Source organism: Lissotriton vulgaris, chromosome 7 (assembly GCF_964263255.1).
Source record: "Lissotriton vulgaris chromosome 7, aLisVul1.2, whole genome shotgun sequence".
In the NCBI taxonomy this organism is placed as follows: Eukaryota; Metazoa; Chordata; class Amphibia; order Caudata; family Salamandridae; genus Lissotriton; species Lissotriton vulgaris.
Window position 1 is genome coordinate 162,242,260 of NC_141695.1, and position 25,210 is coordinate 162,267,469.

At 47.4% G+C, this 25,210-nt stretch overlaps 1 protein-coding gene across 1 annotated transcript in view; it reads right to left on the reverse strand.

Annotated features, from left to right (window-relative positions):
* The window catches only part of SPACA6 (sperm acrosome associated 6), a 204,340-nt gene that overhangs the window by 59,920 nt on the left and 119,210 nt on the right, over nt 1-25,210 (reverse strand). Inside the window, exon 4 of the mRNA XM_086928567.1 lies at nt 3,696-3,773. Within this exon, the coding sequence (XP_086784693.1) occupies nt 3,696-3,773 (78 nt within the window). The remainder of the gene's footprint in view (nt 1-3,695; nt 3,774-25,210) is intronic.

Sequence of the window (25,210 nt, forward strand, 5' to 3'; positions counted from 1 at the left end):
GGGAACGGGAGGTTATTCCAGGTTTTGGCATGAACGGGAGGTTGTGCCAGGTTTTGGCAGCGAGCTAAGAGAAGGACAAGGAGCGACCTCCACTAGGGCACCTCTGGATACTGGGGATGTGTGTGAGGGTGAGGCAGGAGGATAGGAGTAGTCTAGTCAGCTAATGGAGAGTTGGGTGGTGATTGATGTTGGTGGGTCCAGTGTTGTAGAATGCCTTGTAGGTGCGGGTGAGGAGCTTTAAATGGCATCTCTGCTGGATGGAGAACAATGGAGGTTTCTATGGTGGGGTGATGCTGGTCTGTTTGGGGAGGTTGAGCATGAGTCTGGCTGACGTAGTCTGTATAGTCTGTATTTGTTTGCGGAGATGGGAGGTTGTTCTGGCACAGACATCGTTTCCGTAGTCCAGGCGGCTGGTGATGAGGCCTTGAGTCACTGTTTTCCTGGCATTGACAGGGATTCAAACTGCAAATTTTACAAATTATGCAGAGGGTGTGGAAGCAGGAGGAGGCTACTGCGCCGACCTGCTGCTTTATGGAGAGATCGCTGTCCAGCATGATGCCATGATGCCAAGGTTGCAGGCGTACCTGGTAGGGGTAGGTGAGGGTCCGAGTGCAGTGGGCCACCAAGTGATGTCCATTGAGTAGGTGTTTTTCCCAAAGATGAGCATTTATGGCTTGTCGTCGTTCAGCTGTGAGGCAGTTGTTTCGCATCGAGTCAGCGATGTTGGTCATGGCGTTCTGGAAGTTAACTCTAGTGGTGGTGGTGTGTTCTGTGAGAGAGAGGATTAGTTGGATGTCATCAGTGTTTGAGATGATGTTGAGTCCATAGGTGAAGGTGATGTAGGCCAGTGGAGTCATGTAGGCATTGAAAATGTTGGGGCTGAGGGAGGATCAGGGTTGCAGTTACGCAGTGGGTAAGGATGGATCGGGTGTCATCTGTTGCAGGTATTAAGGCAGTCTAGGTGCTATGAATGGGGTGCAAGCCAGACTGGGTGGCATCGAGAAGGTTGTGTCCTTCCAGTTGGTCTGTGACCTGGTGGTTGACGGCTTTCGCCAGGACTTTGGCTGGGAAGGGAAGCAATGAGATGGGGGTCATAATTCTTGAGCTTGTTGGGTTTGGCAGGGGGTTTCTTCAGGAGGTGTGTCACCTCCATGTGTTTGCAGGACCAGGCTGTAGTGATGGATGAGTTGAGTATGTCAGTGAGGGCACCGCTGATTTCCTTCTGTACTAGGTTAAAGGCATGGGGGGGACAGGGGTCTGTCGTTGCTCCGGGGTGCATGGTGGCCATGATCGCTGTGGTGGTTGGCAAGGTGAGCGGTGTCCATTCAGTGAGGTTGCTGTGGGAGTTACTGGTGCCAGTCAGGAGATGGGTGACGTCGGCTGGCTGCAGGTTGAAGTTGCTGTAGATGTTTGCTATCTTATTGTGGAAGTAGTTCACCAGGGAGTTGCACAGGGCGTGGGAAGGGCAATTTGTAGTCTCGGTGGCCGATGGGTTGGAGAACTCTGTGACGAGGCTGAAGAGTTCTTTTGTGTGATTGGCACTGGCCTCTTTTCAGGTGGTTGAGCCTCCTTTTTGGCTTCCTTAAGATGGTGTGGCATTTGCTGAGTGCAGATTTGAAGGTGGCGAGGTGTGAGGGATTACTGTTGGAGTGCCACCATCTCTCCAGTCACTTACAGTCATGTTTGGTGGTGCGCAGTTCAGTGGTGAACCAACTAGCGTGCTTGGAGGGTTTTCTGGTGCTGTTTTTTTCATGGGTGCAATGGTGACGGCGCAGCTGGACATCCAGTCAAAGAAGTTTTGGAAGGCTAGCTCAAGGTAGCTGGTGGTGAGGGGTCTAGTGGTGTGGAGGGTGATAGTCTATGGGGTCTCAGTGACTTTTCTCCATTTGCAGTGGCCGTGTGCGGTGGGCTTTGGACTGGCTCATGGTTAGCCAGTGATGGAGAAATGGATGATGCTGTAGTCTTTCCAGGTGAGTTCGGAGACATGGCTGAATTTGATTCTGTCACTGTCCATGTAGATTGGGGCAAAGGTGTGTCCTGCGCAGTGTGCAGGGCTGTTGACCAGTTGCATGAATCCAATATTGCTCACGCTTTTCAGGAGGTTGGCGAGTTGGTGTCTTTGGGGTTGTTGAGGTGGAAGTGGAAGTTGTTGTGGAAGATGTAGTGCTTGGAGTCAATTGCTAGGGGGCTGATGAGTTTAGAGATGACATTGCAGAAGCAAGGTGGGGCCCAGGGGTCTGTAGGTGAGGGTTTCTCTGATTTGGGTCGATTTGCACGTGGAAGTTTAGGTGTTCCATGAAAGATGCGATGTCGTCCTCAGTGGTAGTGCATTGGAGGGTCTGTGGATTATGGCGATGCCTCCTCCGCGTTTGCTGACTCGGTCTCTGTGCATAATCTTGTGGTGTTGAAGTTGTGATGTCAGGTGCTGAGGATGGTATGAGCCAGGTCTAGGGGATGAATATCACGTAGGGGCTGAAGGTGGTGATGGTATCCCAGATTTCGGTGGCATGCTTGCAGAGGGAACGGGCACTGAGCAACATTAACTGGAGCTGTTTTGAAGGTTTGGAGGTCGAATGTGGAGGTGTGGCAGGGGTTTCTGTGTTACAGGTGAACTGGGGTCCAGGGCTAGGAGCTCCTCGGTGGAGTAGTGGTGGATGCCTGGAGAGCCAGGGTTTCTGCAGCTGGCCGTGGTCCAGGCGCGGATGGGCACAGCCGGGTTTTCCTTTGGCACACCTTCTGAGCGCCAGGGTCGTGATCGCTGCACAGCGGCCTCCATAAGTAGTCCTGTGAGGTAGAAGGGGATGTCTAGGAGGCAGGAGGGAAGGAAACCAGCAGGGTGCAGGGGTGGAAAAACAACAACAGGGGCAGAAATCCCAAAAACAGCACTTTACTTAATTTCCAGAAAGAAAATTCTGTGGCAGTTGCCCCTGCTTAATAATATCAAGGATGATGATAACACAGTGCCTCTTGGCATATCTCTTCCATGATGCCTCATAATAGCTAACAAATGAAGGAGGACTGTAGTACAGTCTGTTCCTGAAAATCCTTTATTCCCCCCTCACTATTTATCAACATCTGTCACCTCTCCCGCACCCCTAAGGTGGATGACCTCCTGCCAAAGCCAGCATAGGAAATGGGACTAAGAACATAAAAGAAAAAGTACCAACACTGTAAGGAACCTGCCAAGCTAATCAGAACTCACAGTATAATACAAATTAAAATAATATGTCAATCTTTCACACTGCGTTTTCCAATAGACCGCTAAGTGCTATATCACACAGCACAATATGCACCTCGGTGGCCTTCATACATGATATGGAAGCTATTGCTACATAAGCTCAAAATGGAAACAAGACACTTCCAACCTTACACTACACTGTATAGTTTACTACCTATCTCGATAAGACTTCAGCACCCCACCTAGGGTAGTAAGCATGCTATAATATAAGGCAGTGCAATACAAGTGACATACCGCTAGAAATGCAAACTGGTGTAATTGAAGTTGAAAACTGCAAAGTCCATACATAAAGTATACACATAATAATCTAGTGCATTACTGTACACTGATTTCATAGTTTGTGAATCAAGAGGAGGACTTTTACTTTCCCAGGCTTAAGTCATCCTTACTCCTGGAAAAGCCTTTGTGAATCTGCCCCTGAGGTTGCTTCTCTTGGTTTCTTGGCCCCAGAACATACTTGGACAGTCGATAGGCACGTCGCAGTCAGAGGGAAGACAGGTGTCGCATCTCAGGTATCGGGCCGATTTCTGATAGCCTGTTGAAGAAGCAGTTAAATCCATCATTTCACTGAGAATGGCCCTAGGTTTCATCTAATGTTCATAAGTATTTTAGGAGGATAGGAGTGGAGATTAAGAGCTTGACCACATTCCACACATCTCTCCATATATTAGACTGCAGTGGTACAATTGGTGAACAGTTGCTGAGGCTCAAGCTTTGCCACCATCTGTGAAGACCACAAACAGCATAAGGATTATGTAAAGGTCCATCAGAAGAACAAGCATGGGCTAGTAATTAAATGATGGGTTTTGTGAAGGTGCTCAAGATGGAGGGCGGAAAGAGAAAGGATATTTGTACTTTAAATGGCATGACACAGATGGAGGACTACTTGTTGTTCTCAACAGTGAATCATAAGCCTAGGCTGTGGTGCATAACCTGTGTACCCTATTTAAGGGGCATACTTAGGTATTCACTCCAAGGGATTGAATTAGAGTTGTTTAATGGGTTGCTCCTTCACAGACATTATGGATATCCTATCTGCCTAATTATAAGTAACCCACCCGTGAATCAGGCTCAAAGTCAGCTATCTCCAGTTTTTACTTCCCTTCTCACCCTCATCTAGGCCTGTGTCCTCAGTGTCTCCTGTTGTGTCTCTTGCGACATTATGGTATCCATCACCCAAGCCTAATGCGGGATCCACGTCAAATTTGAGGCAAGCAACATTAGTGATGCATTATTTTGGTATCTGTACAGTAGATATTCTTTGCTTTCCTAAATCAATAATATTTCATTACTTTATAACACCAGCATTAGAAAATTAACAAGTCAAGTCAAATATGTTAGTTCTAGGTAACATTGTGTAAAGAATTGCACATACTAAAGTAATGAAAAATAAAAACATTAACATATTCTGTCCATAATCTAAAAATATGAGCATTTTTGATTTTATCTTAGTCGTTTAGCAGTTGATAACAACCTGAAATTACCTAATTAATTTGGAATTGAAATATCTATATCGACATAGCATTAACATTTAATGTGCTAAAGATCCTTTACATTTTGTTTTACACACACAGTCAAATTACTTATCCAAAGACTTATCTTAGCCTTCTGTGACAGACATAAATATAGTTCAGTCTGTGCCATCTTCTAATCAAATATTTTGCAGTTACACAGAGCAGAACTAGCCTTACTAGCTTTTACTGCTAACTGTATAACATTTGGCATGAACTTTAGAGAGGAGCAGACATAAGTCATCAGATATTGAAAGGTAATTTATAAAGCAATACCGCAGAAATTCAGCAAACCTTTTCAACTATCATTAGACACTGCCAACAATGTGGATTTTTTTTTAGCCATGACAATTCGTAGAAGTTGGTGAAGTTATGAAGAAGTTATTAAAAAGTAGAAAGAGATCTCCTTCAAACAAGGAGTTGCACTAAGCATTTATCAAAAAGCTTTTGTTTATGTTCTAAGAAATTTCACCTGCAGCTAAAGATTTTTGAACACATTCTTGCAATCATTCAGCTGCATGATAACAATGTTTGCGAATACAGCACGTTACAACGCATGCTTTTACTACGCGGTGTGTAACAGCGCGGTTGTTACAATGACTGCGTTGTTACAACTCAATGCCAATCCTACGTAAATCATTACTTCGACTTGCAGTAGATGGAGCTGTAACAATAGGAATGTATAATTTAGTATTCGAACTCCAGCCTACGCAACAGTAGGGAAGCTGTTGTAATAGTAAATTATACTATTCCTTATGTTAGCGCGCCATCTATTGAAAGGTGATGTAATGACTGGTGTAGTAATGGCATCGCGTTGTAACAACGCGGTCGTTGTAACAACCGCGTTGTAAAGCCCTTGCAGTCTAATGACCGCGATGCAAAGGTTGTTTCCCAACTTTGGCATGCTGGTTGATACTTGCCTAAATTGTTGTAACCAATAAACCCTTCTTTTGCATGAAAGGAAAGAGAATCTTGCAGTTTTGCATTTTGAATACATCTGGAAAATATGAATTTACTGTGTTTTAATCCTAAACACATTTTTGTAGAACCAGACCCAAGATAGTGTTCAAATTCTGATGCTATTCAGACAAGACTATAGGAACTCAATTCTATCTGGTAATCCTCAAATTCACGTATCTGTTCTCAAAGCCACGCTACATGCAGCAGATGGTCTGATCACATTACCCTGATTCTGCCCTCTTCGAGTTGTCTTCTGCTTTAGGTCAGACCTCTCCGTAAACTGTCTTGCAAAGTGCATCAACCCATCTACTTGGCAACACTTAGCCAAGAATATATTGGTGATTCCTTCAAAATCCACAGCTTGGACTCTATTACTTGAAATCTTGGTTTTAAACAAAAATCACTACCTCAAACCAATCTTGTTCTGGCTGTAATCACAAAGTCTGGAACTCTATTCTGCTTGCCACCTGTGCAATCACTACTCTACCTGATTTCAAAATAGAACTTCTAAATCGTTGTTTATAGTATTTCTCTTTCTTGCATCTGAATTACATGAGCAATCCTGCTAAACGTTGATTTTTCCTACCACTCTATTTGAATGCCCTCTAAGACATATGCATGAGTTGATCTTTATATCGATATAATTTTTATGCCCTGTAGATCAGAACAGGAAGCAAGCCACCTAGGCCTTGGAGATCCTCTGTTAGTCCTGGGATCAAACATGAGGCAAGCCTCCAGCAGCAGGGCACCCCACTGAGGGTACAATGCAGCCGTCTGGACGCAGCGTGGCAGTCCTCTGAAAGAAGCAGGGCAGTCCTCAGAAGTACAAGCAGGCCTCCAGCAGCAGGGCAGTCCTCTGAATTACAAGGGAATCCTTCTGGGGGCCTCCACAGGACCAGGAATGAACTAAAAAGTGGGCCTGAGAATCCAATATCTACACCTGGTGCCAGCTTTAAAAGTGAAAGAAACTTCTAGAGTCTTCCCTCCACAGACAGTTCTGAAGTGTCCTTCCTTCCTGCCCAGGCTCCAAGGGGTCAAAGGCGACAAAAGGCTAGTGTGGCATTCTTTGTGAGTCTGCTGATGCAGCTAATTTGAAATGCATGATGGGCAGGTAACAGGCCCGCCCCACAGATCCTGGCAGGATGACCCAGGCAGCCTCCCCTTTGTCTCACTGTCTGGGAGGAGTACACACATTCTACGAACAAAGAGGAGCTCAAGAGGGGAAAAACACCAAGTGTGTCCTCCACTCAGACCAATCAGTCATAATAAAGCCCACACACTTAATTCTTAATACAAAGGATCCCCCCGTCGACCGGTTCTAGTATCTATCTAGAAACACCACCTGTGTGGGCTCTACATTGAAAAAGACAGGTCCTGTGCCTAGAGAAAAAACATAAATATATGAGAAGAAAGCATATATAGAAAAATATAGGAAGTGCCTCACTTAAGCAACCGTCCTTGAGCTAATTGCTAGGACCCCCCAATTTCCTCATTTTGTCACCATCAGCAATTTTTCCTATAAATACGGAGGAACCAACACCCGAAAAAGATCAGAAGAATGTTCTGTGTGTGTGCATATCTATATAACCCTATTGTGTATGGCAGACATCTCAAAGACCTCCCGAGACCTCATATGGGGAGGAGAGAATGTTCCTCTCAAGAAAAGTTATTATAAATTAGTTGTGAGTGAAATATAGCAAGGAGCTTTAACTTTTTATGCACACACTCATGATTAAAAACAGAATAGGGAAATCAAAAAGAGGGAAAGAAGAGGTGGTGCTGGGTGGCACCGAGGTGGGCACGTCCTCCTCTTGCAAAAGTACTGTTAATCAAAAAGGTCCACCTCAGAAAAGGTCAGTGTATAACTTGTTGTTGTTGGAATACACAAGATGTGTTAAAATACCCCTCACACACTAAAAGTGGTATCGGAAAGGGTAAGCGGGTTAATGTGCTTACTTTCCTGTGCGGGTCAACATGTTTTGGGGCGCCATGCCCCTTCGTCAGGACCGGGGCCAGATCCCCCTGTCACTCTCTAATGTTTTGCCACAATAAAGGGTGTATGTACAAAGTGGTGTGATGGTAATATTATTTATCAATGTGTATAGATATATATTTAATATTTATACAATTCCCTTGCTAATGCTGAAATACCGATGTAGTATGCTTAGGAAGGTAGGGAACAATGCCCCATGAGCCAACTCTGGACAAAAGGGTATTTGAGGGTCCAATCAACCCCCAGCCTCGTTGTGCTTCCTCCTCCGTCCGTGGCTTCCGTGATTGTGTTCAAAAACAGAATGCCATGTATAAAAAGAACGGCTGACATGTTTCATTGCCACCCCTTACCTACTGGCACTTTCACCTGGGCATGATGACCATATTTCACCCATGTCTGCACCGGACCTGTATATTAAAAGAGAACAGAAGGAGGACAGACACTACAACAGACATATACGAATCAAATGCTGTAAATAGTCGCCCAGATCCTGTGCTTCAACTGAAGGAGGATGATAATTACCATAGGGCCTCCAGATGAGTGCCTACCAGTAGGCCGCAGGAAAGAAAGCTCCTGTCAGTGCTAGCACACCGGCCTTGAACAAGAAGACCAGCGTCTTGCCACAGTACTTTGACAGATACTCCCATCCCCAAATGCTGAAGGGTACACTGAAACCCACACCAAAAATATGGGAAAAGGGAGGCTCGCCACCCCCACCTATCCTGATACCTTCGGGTGAAATGTGCGCTTAACAAAATCTCTCAATCTCTCATTAGGCCAGGAAGCTCCTCCAGAGTTCTGCAAATCTGACATGTGGTCATTAAGGGCCATATGTATCATTATTTATCACAGCGCAACGCAGCAAGACCACTTGCTGTGCTGCGTCAAATGGAGAGGGCAGGAATGCACCATATAGGAATGCACCATGTTTACTAATATATGGAAATTCCTTGCTCTCTCTCTGCGCTGGCACATTCAGTGCAACCTAGTGCAAACGCAAGCCCCCATGCGCCATGCTGTAAAGGTGCCTGCGTTGCAGGCATTTCCTTCTTGGTAAGAGTGCTGCAGAGTGCAGCACAGAGAGAAAGAGGAAAAACAAAAGAATTTCACCCCGTTGTGCCTCTATCTGGAAAGTCAAGCATTTAGACCCATTCCCAGGTTTAACTCTCTTTGTAATTCTGGGAATGCGCCAAAATACATGGGTGGATGCGTGGAACACCCACTGTCCACCCTTGTAATGCCTTGGCTCCTGGTACACACGGCAGCGTCTCCAAGGTGGCCTTGTGTGGCTTGGTAAATCTGACTTAGGAATTTTGCTGCTCTTGCAAAACCCTGCGTAATGCAGGGGCAACATAATCATATGATAAATTTGGTCCCAGGTTTATACATCAGCCATTCAAACGGGCATACGCACATATCCTCGAGCCATTGTCTGTGATTTGGTACCTTGAGAGAGTGCGAGAATTTCAGAATACCCACTTTTGCTGTTGGTAGAGCTGTGGATAACCAGCACTGTACATGCATGTCATATTAGGCAGAACAGTCATGTATAAGAGCAAAACTAGCTGTGAGGGCAGGCGCCACATCTAATCCCTCCCTTAACATATCCCATAACCGTCTCCAGTAACCCTTTATCAGCGCACACTCCAAAATAATATGCACAGTATCACTGTATCCAGTGCCAAAGGTGGAGCACCGTAAAATTAAAAAAAATCACTCTCGCCTTCCTCAGTCCCCGGTCATGGACCTTCAACAGTCGTTTCCATCCATCATCATCAAAAGCGGTTGTAAGTCGGGATTCCCACCACTGCCTCAACCCATTAGATGGGGTTTGGGACAAAGTATGCTCTATATCAAAGGAGTATAACCCAGAGACGGTACACCCAATGTCCTTACAGATACATATGACTGGGGAGGACATCATCATATACGGTTTCTTCACGAGGTGCATCTCCCTAGTTACATCTTTGTGCAGTCGGGAAGGGATACTCACACTGCCGGTCTGAAAAGGTTTTCAGGTTCCCATCCCTGGTCAAGTCGAACATATGGTTTATACCATTACCCTTCTATATAGTCCAGCTCACTTCTTCCTGGACCGATAGGGACTTCTGCACTCTGCAATAGAGGTGCCTTCACATGCAAATATGCTGATGCACCTATCTGGGCATGCAGGTTTTGCCATGATTCCTGGGAGGGTTGTAAAATGGCATTGACTCCCACATGTCCCTTAATGGATTTGGTGTAACATATTGCCAAATCATTTCTGTGCCTAAAAGAGGACACACTAGTGGGAGCCATAATGGTGTCTCCGGGAAGGTCTTTATCATGTAAACCGAGGGAGTGAGCTGATGAGCTATCCACATGAAGCAATTACAAGCCCCCCACTCCTGTAGCAGTGTAAAGCCTGAGAACCTTTAATCAAAGCCTTCCGTCACCCCAGATAAAACGCTGGATATTCTTGTCTATCTGCCATAAAAGGGTCTTAAAAACAGTTAGAGGCAACATCTCGAAAACACGATTATACCTAGGTGCAATGTTCATTTTCACCATCTGTACCCTCCACCATAGAGAGAGTTGTAGATGCTCCCATCTCTTGAAATCTGCCATTGCCTTCTCTGTCAGTGGGGATATATTGTCATATACCATATCCACCAGGGTTCTATTGACATAGATTCCAAGGTTCTTCAAGCATCGAGGTTTCCAATTAAATGGAATGTCCCTCAGTGAGGCTGAAGATGTGCTTCAGGGGTAGGGCCTCACATTTCGACCAGTTGATGCGATAACCCAAGAACCCTGAGAAAAGATCAATCGGGATCACCAGTTTTGGTGTCCAGGTCCGGGGTGCAATAATGTTAGGAGAACATCGCCTGCATAGAAAAAGCTTTGTGTTCTCCCGCTCCTGTCCTTACGTCAGAGATCTCCTCCTCCTTTCAAAGCGTTATGTCCAGTAGTTCCCACATAAGAGGAAATAGTATTGAGGGCAGAGAGCAACCCTGCCACATAGTGCGTCCTTTCTGCTGTGTACTCACTTCAGAAAATTAGAGCCAAAACTAATTCTAACCATGGTGTGAAGAACTTACCCCATTCCACTCTATCAAATGCCTTCTTGGTGCCCAGTAGAAAAAGTACCTTCTCATCCTCTTTGACCCTGACTTGCCAGAGAATATTGGATAAAAGTCTGAGATGATAAGTGGAAGTACAACCCGGGACAAAGCCCTTGCTCGAATTAACTAAAGTTGTAAAACATTTCTATAGTCGACTTGCCAAAATGTTGGCCAAGATTTTAGTGTCCTCCTTTATAAGACAAATTGAAATATAATTAGCACATTCTATATGGTCTCTGTCTGGTTTAGGAATGAGAACAATCCACACCTTACTGACAACAGGAGGGAAACTGCCAGTATTAAGCGTTTTCCGAAAGACCTTATATTAAAGAGGCGCAATCAGGGGTTTAGTGATTTAATACAATTCCACTCGGTCATCTTTTGGCAACTGCCAAAGCCCTCATCAGTTTGCCCTCATCAACATTGATAGGGACTGGGAAGAGCCTACATTTTGTCCATGAAACATTGAACCAGGGAGTGCAATCATTGAGCCTCAGGGTCCTTGTAATGAGATGTGGTCATATACCATGGACCTGGAAGGCGTGCAACCATGCAGAGATTGAGTGTGAGACCCGCCATATCATGGTATGAGACTCCCCGTGGTATATTTCATGCCTCCCTTACATGTCTCAATGTGGCCGCTGATGCAAGTAAGTTATCTATCTGGGTATATGGGTGCAAGATGTAAAGGTGTAATCGCTCTCTCTTGGATACAGTAACCTCCGGTATCTGCCAAAGCAAAGTCTGATATTAGGTCATGAATGTAACACCAATCCCTACCATGCATAATGTCAGGCTTCCCTGTTCTATCAATAATTGGATCAATTAAAACATTCATGTCACCCCCCCCACCACCACCTTGGAATACCCAAAGAACAAAAACAGTCTAACAAGTCTGGTTAAGAAATTGGATTTATTACCAACCGGGGTGTAGATGTAGACAGAGCCAGCAGTGAGGTATGTGTTTTGCACGTATCTACCTCTTTGTCAACCGAGGTGTGGTGCTACATGGTGAGTTCTAATGAAATAGTATTGCCATGTCACTGGTCTGGCGACTAAAAAGGGCAGTCTGGTGCGTAGTTGAACAGGCATAGAGCACCTGCCCCACCCATTGCCTGCGTAATCTGTTATACTCCTACCCTGTCAGATAAGTTTCCCGGATCAATACAATGTGGGGTTTGAGATGTCAAAGGAAGGATAGCACTTTTTTGCACTTCACATAGTGTGAAAGGCCATTAACTATAAGGGAGAGCAATTTGAGCATCCCAGCTGCACCCGGCATTTCTGTATAATCCCCAATTGGCTACCCACCACTCTCAACACTAGAGGAGCTAGAAAGAACGGCGAAATGAAGTGTAGTAGCCTGCTACCCAGTAAATGTGGCCAAGCTGACGTATAAGAGTGCGGTTAAGGACTATCACCGGGACATTCGCCTCGGCAAGAAAGCATACCTGGCAGGGAGGATAGAAGCTGCCTCCAACTCCTGTAAGGAGATTTTCTCTGTAGTTAGAGAATTTATATCTCCACGGTCTAACATCTCTGAGGAGAGGCCCTCTGATTCCTGGGCCGCCGATCTGGCTAGTTTTTTCACTAGCAAGATCCAACTCATACAGGATTCTTTTTCACCGGCTGTACCCGCGGGGCTGTTCAATTCTGAGGCCAACCGACCGCCCCCGGCCTCGCCAGGCGTGACGTTGGGCGTGTTTCCACCTATATCTGCGCCCGCCTCTTTAGCACTTATGGGCAATTTGAAATCAGACTCGCCCTTGGACCCGTGCCCTGCTAAAATTCTGGCGAAATTGGCCGAGGTGATTAATCCACTGGCTAACCCGCTACTGAATCTCTTGCTGAGCCAGGGAGTGGTTCCGCAGGCTTGGAAGCAGGCAATGGTCATCCCGCTGCTTAAGAAGCCTGGTCTGGATCCAAAGGCCCCAGTCAACTACCGGCCTATCTCCCTGCCACCAGCTCTCACGAAAATTGTAGAAAAGCACGTGCAGACGGTGCTGTCCAATTTTCTAGAGACGAACGAGATTCTGCATGCCACCCAGTCGGGCTTTCGCCCAAATCTCAGCACGGAGACTGCGCTCCTTGAGGTCTCAGAAACCATCAAAGGGGTGCTGGATGCTGGGGGAAAAGCCATGCTGGTGATGCTGGATTTGTCGGCGGCCTTCGACACAGTCCCCCATGATGGCCTGCTCACCAGACTCAGTGAGATTGGACTACGGGGGACGGTGCTCAGCTGGTTTTCGTCCTTTCTAGCTGGCCGCCGGCAAACGGTCTGGGCCTCGCCAGATTCCGCCGTGATGCCGCCTCTGGGAGTCGGGGTCCCTCAGGGCTCTATTTTGAGCCCGACCCTCTTTAATATCTTCATGACCCCTTTGGCGGCGTTGGCGGAGTCGTTTGGGGCCCGGATCGTATCCTATGCAGACGACACCCAGCTCCTCTTCTCGTGCAAGAGAGGAGGAGACTTTGATGGGGAGAGTATCCGGGATTGCCTTGGGGCCGTGTTCCAATGGTTCCAACTGAACAGCCTCAAGTGCAATTCCGATAAGTCCGAGGTACTCTTCTTTGGGTGTGACATGGAGCCAGACTGGCAGGCATGGTGGCCGACTGGTATGTTCCCCCCCACTTGTTCATCCCAAGTGGCTAAGAACCTGGGGGTCAAGATGGACAAGGGTCTGACTATGAAGTCCCAGATCCTGGGGTTGTCGGGCACCTGCTTCAGCTTCCTTAGGATGCTGCGGAGGTTTCTTCCCCTTTTGTCGGAGGAGCACAGGAAGCTGACTGTGCAGGCCCTGATAGGCTCTAGGCTAGATTATTCAAACGTTCTGTACCTGGGCCTGCCAGAGTACCTGCTACAGCGGCTCCAAGTTGTGCAGAATGCGGCGGCGAGAGCGATCTTTGGCCAGAACAGACGTGCCAGTGCTGCGGGCTTACTGCAGACCCTGCATTGGCTCCCAATCCGCAAACGGATTGCCTTCAAGGCTTTGACCTTGACATATAAGGCCCTCCATGCGACGGGAGCGAAGTACCTCCAAAAGAGACTTGCCTTCTATCGGCCGGCTCGTTCTCTGAGGTCAGAATCCCTGTTTTTAGCGACTGTCCCACGAGTGAAGAGAGCGCGCTTGGGAGGTCGCTCCTTTGGACTACTGGCACCACAGTTGTGGAACTCTCTGCCTCTTACTCTCCGGGGAGCTACCAGCTTATTAGTTTTTAGAAAGGGCCTCAAAACCTGGTTATTCACCCAGTAGGCTTTTTTCTTGTTCTGTTTTGTATTTCTGTGATACTCTCACTTTTAATGTGTTATGTTAGCAGTCTGCAGCCCTCCTTTTTAAAGCGCCGGGACACTCTTTTTGAGTAGCCGTGCGCTCTACAAAAGCCATTATAACATAACATAACATAACATAACAATGTTGATGGGATCTGGTAAACATACCCACCGACAGGGGTGTGTCAAAGATATAATTGGAGGGACAGCTTCCAAGATACAGAGCTAACAGCAGTAAGGGGTAGTATGGAGCAGAAACACTGTCAAGTGCTGAGGTCTGTATCCACAGGTCCTGGGCTAAAAATCAGAAGTCAGGGAGTCAAAATAAAATTTTCACCGCTCAACCAACTGTAACTGTGGGGGCTATACCAACAGCCAAACCAAGCCATCCATTTCCAGGACACCAAAACCTTTCAAGAAACAGCGCCCCAAACAGAAATTTCATGTAACACTAATGGGGATCTAGCACAGTGACGCCCCCTTGAAAAAGTCAGCCCCCCAATCTCTAAATGGCGGACAAAAGAAAAGTGATGGAATCCTAACTTCCTACAACCCTTGGCACCCCAGCCAAGAGTAAAATTACATTGAAGCAAGAGCTACTGGGCCCCTGAGCGTCCAGTAGCAGCCACTGCAAAGCACATTAATAAAGTTGGACTCAAAACCAAAGTTAAAAACCTAATTCCACCCCAAACATTTCTGCCTCTGTAGAACGGGCTATCAGCAGCCCTTCCCCACAGCCTTGGGGGCCATTAGTACTTCTATGCAGGCTGCATGCAAGGTAGTCCCAGGATAGTCACACGATACAGTATGATGAGAGATCAGGACTTTCTACTACCATTTTGTGCCTCCTGGTGCCCAATTTTGGGAGTCATTCCCCATCTCTGTGTCACCTTTTCCAAGCTCCCGCGTTCCTCAGAGGCCTCCCTGTCCAGTGCAGCTGCTCCATCACCAGTTCAAGTCGGAGAGGCCTCAGGGGAGGCAGTATCAATTTGACTTGCATCTTTCATGTCCAGTTCATCTAGCCATCATTCCAGGTTATCTGGTTCTTCATAGCCCCTTGTCCGGCCTTCCATAGTAATCAGCATTCTGGCCAGTTCCATCAAACCATATTTTAGCTCTGTTTATCATGTTTGAGCCAGTGCCAAGAATCGCTTTCTCTTTAAGTTTGTTTCAAATGATGGTAAAAGGAGACCTTGATGTTTAATACAAATATATGGCCTGTGTTGTTTCACCGTAGTCAGGATTTATCGGGCTTGCTGGTGTTGTAAGCAGAAGGCACGGATTTGCCATGGCCTTGATTGTGAGGGTGGTCACTTTGAATGGATGAACCTTCTGGAACTCCAGGGCAGTATCATAGTTAAAGTTGAAAACATTGTGAAGCCACTTGCCTGAGAATTCTACGTTCTCTGGCACCCCAGAAATCTGCACATTATTGCTCCAACTCCTTTCTTCTAGGTCTATAGTTTTCCTGTGTAGTTCCCATATCTCTGGGCTCAGTAAGGTTGAGTGCCCCATATGGCCTCCACATCCGACACCCTCTGTTCTAGAGTATTCATTCTAGAGCGGAAATTGTTCATATCTCTTCGAGAGATTCACCTCAGTCGAAGTGGTCGAGATCGCATCATTGACTGCCCCAATGGAAAGTTTGATGTTAGCCTGTCCTTTCAGTAAAGTGGTTAAAGCAGTATTAGACACTTCTCTCTATAGTATACCTCCTTCACCATAGCATCCCTCAAGGCTTTTGAATTTCTCTTCCTGGCTGCCGTCTCTGAAAACGGAGCTTCATATGCTACTGTAGACTCTCCAAGATCTATCCCACCCAAGTGGGACTCCCGGGGGCACAAGGGGGTATCAATTTCCAACCACTCACTCTGCCACTCTAAGCAAGTAGGTGGTTGTTATCCAGGCCATATATTTCAGGAGCGCGGAAACTCTGAAATGGTCATAAGAGTAATATACACGCAATGTACAGTCTTACATACTAAATGATGATGCAGTCTGATCTAAGATAGCCGCTAATGACAATCCAGGGTAGGACAGTGAGTATCATGATATGCTGTGGTGACTCACAGGTGTAGATGCCTCAAATGGGGGATCACAATGCCTCTCTTGTCCTGTTGGATAGATCAACCCAGGGATGGCTGCCAGAAGAGAAGAGGCCACCTTTTCACTGTGCTGAGGAGAGAATGGCAATTGTAGAAGCCGGTGGCAAGCCCAATCCAAGATGGCTGCTCCAGCCCCCAGTGATGGGCTGTTCCCGTTTCCTTATGGTGCCTCATAGTTGTGGCCGAGTAGGGATTGGAATTTCACATCCCATCTCTTCTCCCAGACCAAGTGTCTCGGGCCTCCGGGGGGTGGTGGGGGTATTATGCCGGTGTCTAAGGTATGGTTCACACTGCGCTGTATGCTGTGTTCCTGGGCAATTTCCCAGTCTTCCTGTGCTTCTGAGATGATCTTTAGATGTAGTGAGTAGTCAGCAGGGGGGCCCAATCCCTATGATCCTGCTGGGCCCACTGCCATCAGCAGGTTCCGACTGCGCCTCATGCTGGGGTACTCCAGGGTGTCTTCCAGTAATGATTCCCCTCATAGCACTATGAGGCTTGCTGTATTAATGTCTCATAAGGGGCTTCAGAGCTTCAGCTTTATGAGAGCTTCAGCCTGATACCACCAAGCTAGTCAGCATCCAACCACGCCACCCGAAGATCGACTTCTTGCAGCAAGAGTGTGGAATGGTCTAACAGTTGTTCTGATGTAGAGAGAAATGAGCCTCAGAGGAAATAAATGATTTGTAAAACCCATCAGTCCGACATGATGGTTCTCCAGCCTGGGAAGAAATGTTGTATGTATTTGTATTTGTAAATGTATTTGAGCTTATATAGCGCACAGCTACCCGCAGTGGGTTTCCCGGCGCTTGCTTAGGGAACCCGTCCTGGTATTCCCCTGTGAGATAGCCCCAGCAGGGTATCCACAAGGTGAAAGCCAGGCATCCCGCCGCGAGGGGCCGTTGTGGAGATTAAGCAAGCTATTGCCCAGAGTCGCAGAGTGTGAACCAATGAGTCGAGAAGGCACCGGAGCGAGAATTATCGAGTCCGTGGAATTTTTAGCCCAAGCCCCGCCGAGGCGGGGAATTGAACCCTGGTCCAGGGCCGATCTCAGCTTCCGGGTCTGCCGCCTCTAACCCCTGAGCCACACTTCTCCACCTTTCACTTCTCCTTTCTCCAACCGACTAAGTTGTCTATGCAGCCAATGTAGGATGGAAAATTTAGGAAAAAGCAGTCTGTTGGTGCAAACTTCGTCAGCTGGGCCACACTCTCTACCCTAACAGGACTTGCACCGCTGCACAAATTAGGAGGTGAAATGTCTATTGCTTGATAAATTAACATCAGCGCAATGAGAAAAAAAAGGTCAATTATTATTACACTATCTCTTGATTGAGCAGCGTCCATATAAGCAAGGGTAAAGTGCAGGGTGCTATTCAATAGAATTAAGATAATGTCTATAATGTCTTATAAAAACAAAATATTGAGAGTCAATATACTGTCAAAGTGGGCATTATGGCTCCTGTGTCCTGGCCTTGTACCTGCAATTCATTGTCATCAATACTCAGTTCAGCCTAGGCCAGTTTCATAAACTTAAGGAACCTTGAAATGAGCTGGCCAGAAGCATCCTTCGGACAGACTCCTACTGCCTTGTAACAGATATTCATGTATTAAACACCTAAATAGTGGTTCAACCAGAATTTCCAGAGCTCTATGTGAATAAATTCAGACCACGTGGATTAATGATTCTTCTATGGCACCACATAAACAGCATGATCGTACAAATTCTTCCTTAATCCTACCATATCTAAGGCCTCCTAGTGGGATGAGGCTAAATCAGAATCTCATTAATTGCCTCTTCCACTCTACAGGCCAAAGTTGCTTCAGTCATTTATTTATTTATTTTTAAAGTTTTATATAGCGCAAACATGATCCCGAAGGATATCAGAGCGCTTTACAATTTGAGGGAAAGGAAGGTAACAGTTGCAGTATAGGCATCACAAAGAATACCAACCCAAACAAATCAAATAGACATCCAAAAAAAAGGTTTCAATCGAAAGGGACAACTAAGAATAAGATGATAACTGGTACATAGGGAACTAGGAGGGGAGCAGATGATTAGTAAAGAAGAATATTTATTTATTTATTTATTTTAAAATCTTATATAGCGCGCAGCTACCCTAGGGCATCCCGGCGCTTCAAGACAACATCGGATGGTAAAAGGAACAGCATCGAGGCGTTATGCTGGAAACAGGAAGGTTTTAAGACCCTTGCGGAAACGCAGTGTGCAGGGCTCAGCTCGGAGTTTTTGGGGAAGCGAGTTCCAGAGCTTTGCCGTGTTAAATGAAAATCTTCTCCCACCAGTGCGGGCCTTTTTGACTCTGGGCACCATCAAGAGATGTTTTGTGTCTGACCGCAGCGTTCTGCCAGCTTTGTAGGGAGTCACTAGATTTTTTAAAATAAGGGGACCTTTGCCTGCAAGAATTTTATGAGCGGTACAGAGTGCTTTAAAAGTCACTCTCTCCCGCACGGGGAGCCAATGCAGTGCCTTCAATGCTGGTTTCGCAGATTGTGTCCTCGGAATGTCCGTGAGCAGCCTTGCCGCTGCATTTTGGACCTGTTGAAGAGTCTTAAAGGTTGCTTCAGGGGCGCCTAAAAAGATGGCGTTGCAATAATCGAGTCTAGATGTTATGAGACCCTGAATCAACAGCTTCCTCGATGTTACCGGAAGTAGGGGGAAGATTTTCCGAGCCGACCTGAGCACGGCATAGCATACTCCTGCTGTTTTCTTGGCTTGGGTGCGGAAAGACAAGTCTGGTTCCAGCCAGACTCCAAGGCTTTTGATCGCATCCTTGGGGGCCGGGGGATCACCCATACATCCCGGCCAACTAAGCGGCGGGAGAAGGGTAGTTTTACTCCCCAGCAGCAGTATTTCCGTTTTTGAGCCGTTTAACTTAAGGGAGGAATCTCCCATCCAAGTGTGAACATCTGCCAGGCAGGAGTTCAAGATGTCAGGATTGTCGGCCAGATGTGATAAGGAGACCACTAGCTGCGTATCGTCAGCGTAGCTGACGATTTTGATGTCGTATGGGGATACTACGTCCTCCAGGGGGGCCATATATACATTAAATAATGTAGGGCTCAATGACGAGCCCTGTGGCACTCCACACTGGAGGGGAATGGATTTGGATCTCTCGGGGCCATCCCACACCTGGTAGGAACGATTCGAAAGAAAAGATCTCAGCCACTGCAGGGCCGCCCCGGAGACCCCTACCTCAGCCAGCCGTCGGATCAACACCTGATGGTTCACAGTGTCGAACGCCGCGCTTAGGTCCAGGAGGATCACCGCCACTGACCCTCCTGAGTCAAGGATGCATCTTGCCTCTTCGACTACTGCCAAGAGGCCGTGTCTGTGCCCTGCCCTGGGCGGAATTCAGTTTGTGATGGTCGAAGGAGTCCATTCGACTCCAAAAAGGCTGACAACTGCCTGTTGACCAATCGTTCAGCAACTTTGCCGAGGCCCGGCAAGAGCGAGATAGGTCTAAAATTCGCCAGATCTTTGGGGTCCAAATTGGTCTTTTTTAAAAGAGCCTTAACAACAGCCATTTTCCAAGTGGGTGGCACCACACCCTGAGCAAAAGAGGCGTTTATAAGGTCTGTTATGGGAGCTGCAATGGACGCTATTGCCTGCTTGAGAAACTTCATGGGGACCGGTTCCATGGGAGAACCACTTTTAATCGACGATAAAGTTTTGGCAACGTCGCTCACTAATACTGGACCAAAGGTGTCAATGTGGAAAACGTTCTCTCTGGCCCGAAGTCCCACATCCTGCTTGGAAATGTCCTGAGATGGATTCGGCTGGGGCAGAGAGATTAAGATCTTCTCAATTTTTGTGTGGAAGAACTCAGCCAGTTGTGTGCTTTTTTGTTTATCATGCAACACATCCGGCTCCGGAACTTTGAGCAGTTCTTTGACCACTTTGAAACTCTCCCTGGAAGAGCTTGAAGCAGATTTAATACGATCATCGAAGAATAGGGCTTTTGCGCTTCGCAGGGCGGACTTATAGCCCCTGATTGCAGCCCTATATTCTTCTCTCCTAGAGACTTCCCAGTTCATCCTCCATAACCTCTCCAACCTTTTACATCCCTTCCTGAGGGTGCGAAGTTCTCCGGAGTACCACGGAGCCGAGCCAACTCGTTTATCCCTCTTAGGAACTCTCTTTTTAGGGATCAGAGCGTCCAAAGAGGCGGAAAACCAGCTGTTGATATTGGCATCGGCCTTAACGGGATCCGACTCAGGAGGGGGAGGCGAATTTTCCAGTATAGAGGTCCAGTTATCGACTGATAGTCTGGCCCAGGCTCTATCCACTAGGAAGGCCTGTTTGGTCCTTGTGGGTGGTAGGTCGATTTGCCACAAAGCTGATACCAAAAAATGGTCTGACCATGGGAGGGGAAGAGCCGGCTTAGCTGTGAAGCGGGGAATGTTAGAGAACATCGGGTCAAGTAGGTGTCCCTTTTCGTGGGTGGGGCCGGCGTTAATTAAGACCAACTCGCGCTCCTGTAAGTCGCTCTGGAGGTCCTGCGCCGTTTGGTCAGTGGGCTCATTGAAGTGAAGATTGAGATCACCCAACACCATGAAGTTGGCCGTTACTGCGGCCAGGGCCGTCACTGATTCTACCAGGGAGCTCACAAAATTACCCAGTGCTCCCGGAGGCCGGTAAATCAGCAGCCCCGATATTGATGTTGTCGGGGATATCCTGAGGGCGAAGTGACAACTCTCACAATCCGAGAGTTGGCCACTATACGTCCTGCAACCAAACAGGCTCCTGTATACAATGGCGAGGCCGCCCCCTCGTCCCTCTGGTCTGTCAACCTGACAGATAAGGTAGCCCGGTGGGAGAGCTTCCACGATATCCGCATCGGAACTGGGAGTTAGCCATGTTTCCGTTAGAAACAAGATATCTAATGCCAGATCCTGGATGAGTAGGTTGATTTCTATAGCATGGCGTGGGAGGGATCTACAATTCAGTAGCCCTACAACCAGGTCATTCTTCCCTTTAATAGCGGAGTGAATCCTCTCAGCTCCCTCAGCTAGGAGGGGGGAATGGAAGTGTATAGGCGGATCAGCTCTCTGAGGCAAGGCATGCCGAAGGGCCAAGAGTTCGTCGCGCTCATAAGCGCGCCTCAGGGTAGTAGATTTCGGCAGAGTGTCACGCCCTGGGCCCGTCTGGGCCCGGACGGGCACAGACGGGCTTGTCTTTGGCGGGTCTTCGGCGCGGGATCGGCGCGTTCGCTGCGCGTCATCGCTGCGCGTGTTATGCATCTGAGAGTTTTGTAGGGGCCGCGCTAGCATTCAGCACCGCCTCCCTCCCCTCTAACCAATCCCTGTCCAGCACCGGCAAAGGAACCCGGAAGTAGGAAGCGCCCTGCACCCTCCACGTCAATCAAGCCGAGTGCTTGCGGTGGACCGGGGTAGCAGGAGCGCCAGTTAACACCACAGACAGCGAGGTACAAGTGCAAACGTGCTCCAACCAGCTCAGGGCTTAGGGTGTAAATCCAATGTATTTGAGTAGACGATCTGAGACCCTTTTAAGGTGACAAACGTGTTCATGAGGAATCTTTTTACTTCAAATTTGAAGGCAACCTTGGAGGAGATTCTGCGTATTTCCGGTGGGAGAGAGTCCCAGATCTTCAAATAGGTATAGTTGGACATCCTATAAGTCATAAAGTGCCAGCATCTACAGGTTGGGAGGGATTCCTCCTTGAAAAACCTACAAACTTCCTGTATTGTTGGAGGACCCAGCTTATTGGTAGATGAGAATCCTGATGGTTAGGCTGTGCGTGGCTATCCTTAACTTGTTAGTGTGCCTAATAATTCTTCTCCTCAAACAAGTAACTCCTGGACGTCCTCTGAAAACCTGGTTGATCACATCCAGGCATGCCTTATAAGCACTACAATGGTGCCAATAGCTTGCCAACACTGGTAGCTATGTCTTGGCCATCATATGTCATTTAAACCGGTGAGACCCTGCGCTCTTGGGATGGTCAGCAATATTTTGCTGCTCACATCCCATAAAGCAGGAAGGTGCACCACATTCAAAGATCTTACGGTCAAACTGACTGAAGAGAATGTTCTGTTTGAAATTAGCTGGCCAGAAGCATGTTTATGTAGTATGTTTGAGCTATCTGGAGTATTGATTGAGAAGGTATTAATAGCAATTTTACTAGTCGTATTCAGGTATAGGGTGCCTTGTCAAAAATGTAGGGTCACGTGGAGCCAGAGTATGTCTTCTGTATGTCATCTGTCCACAGGTCGACTGACCGGAAAGCCCAAGTATGTTTTACCAGTACAAAGGGACTGGTGTAGGCCTTGGGCCGGGAATCACCACCAGGTGTCAGTATGTGCTGAGGGAGGGCCTGCTGCTGAAAATCCTGTTAGAGCCCTTTGCACTTCCATGGGGCCCAAATGCACAGCAGAGGAAGCCAGAAGCATCCGAAAGAGCTGCAGCATGCCCCCCTAAGGGTTGCAATTTGCTGAAGGATGGATGAATTCCGGTCACACTGGGACCAACTGTGAGACCAGGTTGGAGATTGCAAACATGCTTGTGGGGGATGACTGTTTAATTGATGGCCTCACACAATCGCACCTGATTTCAAGTGGTGGAATGGGGTTTGGTCACAGTTAGCCTCCATGGCCTTAAGGAGCGTCTCTGACTGTCACTCACTTGAAAACTTCAAGCAGGAACAGGACTTTGTGTGGGACCGACTGTTTGCATGGGAACACGAATGCCCTGGTGACTTGGAGCGGTAGTGAGGTCTATGTTTTAAATGCAACCTCCTATGTTCGGTGGTGTGGAGTTTTGACTCCAGCTCCTGGATCACCCTTGGGTGCATGAAGGGGCATTTATTGCATGGGCTTGAGTTGTAACTGAAGCCCAATCACCAAAGGCACATGTTGTGCTGGTCTGTGACATACATCTGCTTCTTACCATCATGGCATGGCTTGAACCCTGTCATTTCCAGTGAAGACATTGTTCCTCGCACACTTTTTTATGCAATTTAGAATTTGTCAGTGAATCAACAAATTTGGGAGTGAAGCTTCAGATCTGCATGGAGAGTGCGGAAAGAAAGAAATTACCTTAGCGCAGAGGGGTTGGGACACTTTTAGCCAGCTCTGCAATATCACTACCAGGGCAATGTAGAGTCACCACGGAGCCTCCTATTCGCATTTAGGAGCATTTTTGAGAGAATTCTCATGATCCAATCTCGTGCTTGAAGATATTTATACGGTGCATGCATGTATGCATGTGTTTGGGATTTCCATAGCTCAACCTTAGCTAAAAAGCAGTGGAGCGCTGTACAAGGTCTAAGAGTAGACGAGTACAAAGTCAATAAGTGATAAGAGAGGTAACTGGTTTGTGAATGGTTAATGCACTGTGATGTATCATTCTCTGAAGTGGTGCATTTTCAACTCTTTCCTAAACTGGAGCAGCATTGGGAAGTCCTGATGAATATGCGGAGTTGTTCCATATCCTGTGTGCATCGATAGAAATGGTCTGCTGCCTTGTTAGGTCTCGTAGACCTATTGCTGCCAAGTTGCCTCTGAAGCGACCTACACAGGTGGATGAGCGCCGATATCCCAGCGTGGACGCGCACGCCCAGCCCCCGGAGCCGTGCACATCTCCGATCTCAGTCAGCCATGCCTCTCTCAGTTCTCAGTTGCGCGCACACACACACACTCTGCATACACACACGCAGGCACACACACACTGCATACACTCTGTCAGAAAGTACCTGTAGTTTCTGAGCTCCGCGGGGGTACCACGCCGAAGGTGAAGATAGCTCCCAATTCCCTTTCGCCCCTGAGCCGGATTGCTCTTGCGACAGGGACGTCAGGGAAAGGGGAAGTGGATAAGACAAACAGAGAGACTGCTCACACATTCATCTTCTCCGCTCTAGGATTGGTGAAGATAGTTCTGCAAAACAAAACAACAATTACTAAGTTCTGACCTACAAGGTGCGGATTCCTAAACTACCCTATACCTTATCCTTATCCTAGTACCTGTTAGTGTGTGAGGCTAAGCTTCTCTCTAGAAGGTCTCAGTAAGGCTGCAGTGGAGATGGTCCATGGAGCTACGCTGTTGTGGCTCAGAGAACGAAGTATAGTTGGTACACAATAATATATATATATATTGTCATCTACTTGTAGACTCTGTGAGGATGAAGAAGTAAACAGCTCCTGCTCCAATTCTCAACCCCAAAGGAAGGCAGCCAAAAGTTCAATTAAAATAACTGTAGAGCGTGAAGTCTAACTGGCATGGACTAGTCTTTACAAAGTGCTTCACCAAGTTTCCACAGCACAAGAAGCGGTGCAATAGAACATTTATTTTCAGTCAAATAACTGGTTCGAGCTCACCATGAAACTGGTACCGCTGCCGCTGAATGACAAGCTGTCACGGAAGAGTTTTCAGAGGAAGTCCAGGAATGCTGCTCTCAACGGAGAATTACACGAAGCAGGGAAAAATTATGTGACAGGAGGCAGGGAACCAAGAATGGGACTGAGCCGCTCGGGAACCTCTGAGAGAAAGTCCGGGAGGGGAGCGAGACTTCTGAGGTGACTGACGCGGCAAACAGGAAAGCCGCTGGAGCTTCGGGAATGAGCGAACAATGAATATTCAGGGGCTAAATCACTACCCTGACTAAAACTAAACTTTAGAATCACTAAATACTAACTATGAAGAGAGCGCGAATGACACCTTCGCCTCTCGGAGAAAATACCGTTGAAGTGCGACGTACATAGAACGCTCGCGCTTCAAGTACACTGAGCCAGCGTTCGTGGGAAACACTAGAACGCTAACAGAGCTGGCGATTTCAGGCAACAGGGAAATGCCTGCTCCGTGCACCGCGGTATCTTGCCACCAGTAATGACCAGCTTGCGTGTGTAGCATAAGGATTGATCCTGAAGGTCGAGTGGGCAATGGAAGACACCTGCACAGGGCGATCTGAACTGGGCTCAAACCTGACAGTACCCCCCACCAAAGCCCCCTTTCTAGGTTTGTGTGGATAAGTCTTGTGAAACTCCCTCACCAATCTAGCAG